The sequence below is a fragment of the Morone saxatilis genome, unplaced genomic scaffold, assembly GCF_004916995.1.
Source record: "Morone saxatilis isolate NCDOM2014 unplaced genomic scaffold, NCSU_SB_2.0 Contig5, whole genome shotgun sequence".
Lineage (NCBI taxonomy): Eukaryota > Metazoa > Chordata > Actinopteri > Moronidae > Morone > Morone saxatilis.
Genome location: NW_023340095.1, coordinates 13,244,437 through 13,252,808, shown reverse-complemented (window position 1 = coordinate 13,252,808; position 8,372 = coordinate 13,244,437). Strand labels below are relative to the sequence as shown.

The 8,372-nt window shown below is 37.8% G+C and overlaps 1 protein-coding gene across 3 annotated transcripts in view; it reads left to right on the top strand.

The window, feature by feature from the left end:
• Positions 1-1,233: 1,233 nt before the first annotated feature.
• stk39 (serine threonine kinase 39) overlaps positions 1,234-8,372 on the top strand; it is a 22,383-nt gene continuing 15,244 nt past the window's right edge. For all 3 annotated transcript variants that reach the window (XR_004797294.1, XM_035676482.1, XM_035676481.1), the window contains exons 1-10: positions 1,234-1,563; positions 3,279-3,391; positions 3,669-3,777; positions 4,357-4,495; positions 5,114-5,169; positions 5,638-5,747; positions 5,893-5,994; positions 6,326-6,459; positions 6,605-6,653; positions 7,222-7,287. Coding sequence is in view for 2 of the 3 variants with exons in the window: in XM_035676482.1 (XP_035532375.1) it covers positions 1,458-1,563; positions 3,279-3,391; positions 3,669-3,777; positions 4,357-4,495; positions 5,114-5,169; positions 5,638-5,747; positions 5,893-5,994; positions 6,326-6,459; positions 6,605-6,653; positions 7,222-7,287 (984 nt within the window). In the remaining variant the exon portion in view is untranslated. The remainder of the gene's footprint in view (positions 1,564-3,278; positions 3,392-3,668; positions 3,778-4,356; positions 4,496-5,113; positions 5,170-5,637; positions 5,748-5,892; positions 5,995-6,325; positions 6,460-6,604; positions 6,654-7,221; positions 7,288-8,372) is intronic.

Genomic DNA, 8,372 nt, shown 5'->3' with positions numbered 1-8,372 from the left:
ATTTTATAATAGTATAACACTGTGAAAGGAGCCATTCTTCAAAATGAATACTTTAGATACTTTCAGTACATTTTTCTGATAATTATGTATTTTTACTTGCGTAAAATATAGAATTCAGGACTTCAATTACTTTTACTTTACTATTTTTAGACTTTATTAATTCTACTACTAAATCTGAGTACTTCTTCCACCACTGTTTAAAACAACACCAAAAAAACGAACATTATAATCTTCATGAAAGTAGAATTTATTGCACAGTTGTTGTATTAAACTGAATTAGTTTTAGCTTTATGTAAACAGTGTATATACATATATATTCCATGAACACAGTACAAAACCTGAGCATAAGATTTTTATTGTTTTATATACTTTTATGTCTAATATAATACAAAATAATAATTAAATGTTTATAGTATTATAATAGATACGCTCCACATTATCTTTCTACCACAGGGTATATTTAGGAACTCGGTAGTGTAAAAGTAGACACACATTATATAGAAAATATAACAAATAGGGCAACAGCTAAGGATTATTTTCAATTAGATCAGTTTTCCAATTCATATAAGTCTATAAGAAAAGAGTGAAAACTTCCAGCAACAATCCCCTAGAACAGAAGATGTCATCTTAAAATTACTTTTTGTTGTCCTACCAACAGTTCAAAACCCAATGATATTTAATTTCACTGTCCCATAAAACAAAAAAAAGCACAAAATATTAAATTCAAGAAGCTGGAAGCAGAAAAAAATCTAACAGACTTTTTCATAGCTCATGAAAACAGCTCGTATGTATGTAAAACTCTGCAGTGTGTATTCAGTCTGGAGCAACATCTCCCCCAGTCACCATACAGATGTGATGTGATGGCGCCACCTACTGTCCACTGTTAACAACGTCGCTTGCAGTTGTCGGGCTGCATGTGACATGAAATCGTCACACTATTACGTGCCACTGTCTCACAAGCAGCTGCACAAGTGGTTTTATTTTTTACTTCATAAAAATAAAACAACATCCAAAATAGTTAACATAACAGTCGACGAAGACATTAAATAAATAGAAAAAAAAATATACTAAAAACACACAATTAATGGAAGTTTTCTCTCAGGAAGCGGCCTCTTAAAGATGATTAATGGTGATTTAATGACAGTCTTCCTGTACGTATTGAACCACTGTGCAGTCAATCGTCATGTCACTGGGCACGGGTTAGTGCGTGCGTGTGCGTGTGTGTGTGCGCATGTGTGCGGTCCGTTATTTTCCGGGTTGTGTTTCATCGCTGGCTGTAGTTGCTCTGCTTCAGCTGCCAGCTGACACTTGTACGGAGGAGGTGAGGTCAAAATTGACTGTCTCTCTCTCTCTCTCCCCGTGTCTGTCTGCCTGTCTGTCTGTCTGGCTAAAGAGAGACAGAGGCTGCTAACTAGCGCAGAATCACCACCACCACCACCATCATCATCATCATCATCATGGCGGATCAAGGCGAATCTCCGGCTCCCGTCCACCACCCGCAACCAGCGCCGACAACCAGCTGGCCAATTACCAGGGAGTCGTACGAGCTGCAGGAAGTCATAGGTTAGTACCGGGGGATGCGATGAGTGGGCTTACATGTTATCACGGGGGGAAAAAAGGCACGCCGCGGCCGGTTATCAGCTGTGAATGACGATGAGGGGCCTACCGGCGTTTTTCATATGCAGTAGCCTCCTGCAATGCTTTGCAATGCGGATGTTAACAAGCACATTATAGAGACTACCGGTCCACGGCCACTGGGACTTAACGGATGTAAAACACACAGCACGAGGCTGGAAGTGTCATCTTCCCTAAGTGCGTTTTTGTGTGTGTGTGTGTGTGTGTCTTCTTCCAGTGGTTCAGATATTAAAAGAGACCCTAACTCCAGGTATATGTCAGTGTATGTGTGGCACGTGTCCAGTTTAATGCCTTTATTAAAATCACAGATGTGTAAATCCACATTGTGTTATTGCAGTTGTCTGTGGTGGCATGTGAAGCAGCATTAAATAAGCTGTCACAGCATCTCAAAGTGGTACAACTGTAACTTTTACTTGACATATTAATAATAATAATAATGATAATAATAATACAACTGATGATAATAATATAATAAGGCATTGTGTTGCCCTACATAAAAAGTGAGAGACTAGTTCATAGCAGGGCTGTAACTAACTATTACATTTGTTATTGATGAATCTGTTGATTATACTCTGTAAAGAAACTAATGAAAACCGCTCGTCATGTTTTCTCAGAGCCCAAAGAGTGATGTCTTAATATTTACAGAGGCATTAAATGATCACACTGGAAGCTGGAACAGTGTTTTTTTTTACATTTTTTCCCCCTTAATGATTAAAAGATTAACAGATTACTGTTATAGTTGGCGATTAATATTCTGTAAAACTGTTTCAACACTTACTCCCAAAATAGCTGTTGGTCAACTCAGTGAACTCAGACACGCTCACTCACTTGTTAGGCCGTGTTTATATATACCTCAAATGAAAACCATTGATATTTTACAGCCATCGTGTGTTTAATGCATGTTGTTATTATGACTAACCCTGTGGGTACGCGCCTTCGGGCACTATTACTTGAAAGACTCTGTGGTAGATTTTCTTCTTGTAAGTTTCAAAAAGTTATGTCTCATTCACAGAAAGCTTGAATCATTTAATTTTAGAAATATTAATTACGAAATATAACAACAACAAAAACCTTACATGTACGCAAAAAGTGAAAATGGTTCCCTGAATATTTTTGGCAAGTGCTTGCACTGTACAGATGAGCTGACAATTCATATCGTCACTGATAAGGAAAGAGGACCACAGCTGTGTGCTGCTGACTGTGGGACCCCCCTCACTGTTCTCATAATCAACTGGTAAACAGTCAGATCTCATGTGTTCTCTCCGTCTCCTTATCTACAGCTAACAGTTGGCAAGCAATATGTTGTGTGTCACAGCTTCTCGGTGTGAACAACTTCACTACTGCAGCGTGGCCTGATTTGCAATGAACAAAGTAAACAACCCATCACGTTGTTGGTGGTAATGGTGTTGGTGGTGGGGGGGGGGAGTGCTGTACTCAAAGTCAGCTTATGTTCGTCTAATGTTTCAGCCAGCACACATGAAAGATGAATACCATAACATCAACACAGAAAACTGAGGAACAGCAGGCCAGCCATGGAGCAGAGTGATGCTCCGTTTAAGAGTTGTCTTCCAGCTGTGTGTGCTTTGACTCTCTCTTAAGCTGCTGTCCACTTTGTCATTGCTCTGTTGTGGTTGTGATTCCAGGCAGCGGGGCCACAGCTGTGGTACAGGCAGCCCTCTGCACCCCCAGACAGGAGCGTGTCGCCATAAAGAGAATAAACCTGGAAAAATGCCAGACTAGCATGGATGAGCTATTGGTGAGTACAATAAATATGGGCTTATTTTTCTCAGTCTGTGTGAACAGAGTGCTTTTGTAGCGCTCTCTAATGCTGCACTTTCCCTCTGATCAATATTATTATTGTTCTGTGTAAGCCTGAATATTAATTAATGCACATAAGAAGTTGTAATAAGTCATTTGCTGTAAGGTATATCACTGATTCCTATTACTATGGTTCCTTATATATAATAAACACGTGGCGATTAAAAGATAAAATGTTTGACATGTCATATCCTGACGTTTCTCTCTCACAATAGAAAGAAATCCAAGCGATGAGCCAGTGCAACCACCCCAACGTTGTCACCTACTACACCTCCTTCGTAGTGAAGGATGAACTTTGGTTAGTCATGAAGCTTCTGAGTGGAGGTGAGCTTCAGCTGCCGAGCTACACAGAGTCAAATCCCACATCTGATTATACAGAATGAATGCGTTGTGACTGTGATGATGATATGATGTGTTTAGCTGTCTGGGTTATAACTCACTTAGACTAGAGCTGTCTATTTATATCTACTTAGTTAAGGGGACAACTGGCAAGAAATAAGGCAAAGTTAAAGTAATTGTTGAATAAAATAATCAAACAGCTGCATTTCAGTCACTATTTTCCATGATGTATCCTAAAAAGACATCAGATCTTGCTTTATTACAGTTATGTGGAGGCAGTAGTACACTAGTGCTATAGTAAATAACATCTGTGGTCTGATGATGTTCCTTTTGCACATCCTTACGGCACTCACATGTGTTACTCTCTTTAATGTACTGCCTTTTACTGCTTAAAGGACAACAAGCACTTAACAGACAGCAATAATTTGTGCCTGGTCATAGATATTGATCATTTTACGACTCAGAGTAACACTGCAGCTGATTTGTGTTTCTTATTAATGTGTGAAAAATTAACTGAATATATTTTGTTTTCTGCTGTGTGTTTTTTTAAATTTTTTTTTTTAGGCTCTATGCTGGATATAATTAAGCACACAAGCAAAGAGGAGGACAGAAATCGAGCGCTAGATGAGCCTATTATTGCTACTATATTAAAAGAAGTCCTGGAGGGCCTGGACTATCTGCACAGAAATGGACAAATTCACAGGTAACACTTTTAACATTTTAACTTATTTTGGATAATGCTCCTACAGATAGTTTAGAGTATTTAGAGAACTTGTAACATTCAGAAGCTAATTAATTGAGATTCAAGCATTTTCTGATATTTCACCATTGTGGTTAAGGTTTAGGCACAAAAACATCTTGTTTGTGCCTCATGTTCATGAATTGTCACATATATATTATAGATAATCTGTTAAACATCTACAGACAAAGCAAAACAGATTATCCAAATAAAGTGTTACCATTTATTCGTTTATTATAAAAATTAAGAGTAGTAAGGGAGCCTGGCAGAAACAAGGTCAGTTATATGATGTGTTTGGAAGATAAAATGTTGTAATTGCACTGTAAGATGCTCTGGATGAGAGAGTTGCACAATTGGCTAAAGTTGTCTGACAATATAAAATTAAAACCAATCATCTAATTGTATTTATTAATCAGTGCAGTTGTTTTGTTCTGTAAAGTCAAGGTCACTGAAATTCAGGCTTCTATCAGTCCCTTGGGCAGAGTTCCAGATGGTGGTGGCTGTGGGACTAGTTTACACAGACGGAAGAATCAATGCTGCTCCACATGACTTTGTTGTTTGTGTGTATTTTGTTGACCTCAGGGATGTGAAAGCTGGGAACATACTACTGGGAGAAGATGGATCTGTTCAGATTGCAGGTGTGTTGAAGGCGGTACTACTGCTACACTAATGTTTAATTTAATCAAACTAAAATCACTGAAAACTGAATTAACAGATTGTATTTGTTCATTCAGAAGGTACAAAGCTAATATCCAGTTCTTTATCTGTCACAACAGTGGCTTAACACAATTTCAAGTTAAAAATACTGTTTTTTTCTCATTTCTCATTCTCGTTTATATTTGCTAAAAAAGTCTTGACAGCAGCCGTGGTCCTTTATTACAGAACAATACATTACAAATAATAAACATCCACCACATTAAACAAGCACAGAAATGAACACAATTAATTATGCATTATAGCAAGAACATTTTGTAATAAAAACTTCAGTTAGCTTTTGTTTATAACTGGTTAGAGAGACGACTGAGCCAAGTTTGAGCCTAGTCTGCAGGTCATTCCAAGACCAAGGACAATAGTAAAGTGCACTGCTTGTTTATCGTCATTTTCAGATTTTGGAGTAAGTGCGTTCCTAGCCACAGGCGGGGATATGACTAGAAACAAAGTACGAAAGACCTTTGTTGGCACACCATGCTGGATGGCGCCGGAGGTGATGGAACAGGTGAGTGTGTCTCTTCATACAAAAAGGCGGCGACATGTTTTAAACAACTTAAATCACAACATTAACAAAACGCTCCAGATACTTTTATTATGTTATATATAGATTATATTTGATATCACAGATTATTTTAATTTTATACCCACAGGTTCGAGGCTATGATTTCAAAGCAGATATATGGAGTTTTGGAATTACAGCCATAGAGTTAGCGACAGGCTCTGCGCCCTATCACCGCTACCCTCCCATGAAGGTGAGTGTTCTGGATGTGTCCTAATCACAAATGTCCTTGTAGCTTTCACCAGCACAAAAAATAAACTCTTGGCTTACTAAACATACTCATAAACCAGCTTGTATCGGTGAAGTTTTATCATGAACGTACTGAGAGAACACATTTTTACTTGCTTTTGCTGTGATTGTGAAACCAAGCAATTAATGAATAAGCAACCTTTTGTCTTGAGGAACTTAAGCATTTCTTCTACAAAGTTTCCTGCTTTGAGTTTCTTTTCCTCATCTGCAATATTTGTGTTGCTGCTGAAATGTGGGGGCGGTTTTGACCATTTTTTTCCCCCCTGTGTTTTTAGGTTTTAATGCTTACTCTACAGAATGATCCACCCACTCTAGAGACGGGTGTAGAGGACAAAGAAGTGCTAAAAAGATATGGCAAATCATTTAGAAAGCTAATAACTATGTGCCTTCAGAAGGATCCTGCCAAAAGGTTAGCACCACATTCCATATATCAACCAAATGTTTCAGTGAAGAGAGTTGATGCAATGTGTGATCAATAGAAAGCACCTGATTGATATTCAAAGAGTGCTCTGTTGTGATGTATTTTCAACAATTGTACTTTTCTTTATCTCTAGGCCTACAGCTGCAGAGCTTTTGAAGTGTAAATTCTTCCAAAAGGCCAAGGTATTTGTTTCATCTCAAATATTTGACTTGCCATCTTTTTTGTTATTAATGTTATCTCAACATTTATGTTTATGATGGTCAAGATCCAGCAAACAAATGTCCACGGACACTGTATTTATCCTAATATACTATTGCAGAAATAATTACCAGAAAAAGGAAAAAATAAATCCCTTATTTAATTCTATATCCTTGTATATGTCTATTGATTATACTGTAACACAGTGACTGCAACTTTCTGGACCGTTTATAGTGAAATGCTTAGTATTTTCAATAATGTAGTATAATAATGATTTATAAGTGTGTCCTGATGAGATAGAATAGTTATTTGTATCACTGTATTGTTTCCATTGCAATGGGTTTAGTCACTGGTCTAATTCTTAACATACTTAAAAACATAACTTAAAAACTTCCATACACCTTTTGTACTTCAACCAGCCCCATTAATTTTTTAGGGCTACCATTTAAAAACACAATACCTGGGATTTTTGTGACTCATTATTAGGTTTTCTCAGTTCACTATGTTTTATAATGATATTTTGATTAATAGTTTGATTTTGCTTCCTTGCAGAACAAAGAATATCTGGTTGAAAAGCTTTTGTGTCGTGCACCAAAGATTTCCCAGAGAGCGAAGAAGGTATGTTTACGCAAACGTTCCTTGTAAAATAACTCAGTTATTGACTAAACATGAACAAATTATGGCAGAGTGCCGGGATCGACTGAAGTATTCCTCTCCACCAGAGTGTTCCATTTACAGTCAACACGAGCTACGCACTCTGACTTTCTTCAGCAGCTCAAACACTTCGTGCACAAACTGTTGTGTAGATTATGTAAAAATATGGGTCACTGCAGCATAATAGTCAAACGGCATTGATGTATGGACACATATTGTGTCAGTGTCTCCCAGTGCAGCTCTCTCTCCATGTGGCCCAATAAAGGCAGACAGGATTAAATGAATTGGTAACATTAGATAACAGAGAGAGGACATTATTGCTTGCTCAGTTGCCCACTGGTCACAATTTAGTGGGAGGAAGTGCAGTTTTCAGGCACAGCTGATATTGGCTTCACATAACACTCCGCCTGGATGGCCAGGACAGAAATGGGAACAGAGGGCCATTGCCGGGAGGCAGAGTCGCCGGGTGGAGGGGTGGAAATTCACTGACTGGTCGGGAGTAAATGGAGGGCATAGTGGATAGCAGGGTTGTTGCTGTGTATGACGTTAACATTTACGCACGGACAGGGCAGAGTGTCAATAAAGAGGAAGGGAACTGTTGTGGGAATGGCATAATGTCATTGAGCTTTGTTTATGTGGTAACCACAAGCATCTAGCAGTCATAACAATTAATGGAAAGGTACTTATTGCTAAATAGGTATGTGGATTTCCTATATTCAGCTTTGCCAATACAGTGTGTAACAGTCTAAATGTTTTCCAGTGTATACATCCGAAACAATGGCGGTTTGTGAATATACTTTTACAGACTAAAACTTAGACTAGAAAGATTCAGCAGATTTTTTTAGTCACATATATAAGTACGTATAGTGAAACGTTGTTGCTTAAAAATACCTAAATGATAAAAGCTAAGCTATAAACAAAATACCAGATAAAAATATACCAAAATAAGCAAAATGTACAAAAATAATTAGATAGTAAGCATAGTTAAAAGTGAATATTTATCCCAAAATGTAAATGTACTATTACTGGGCGCTTACTGTAATAATGAT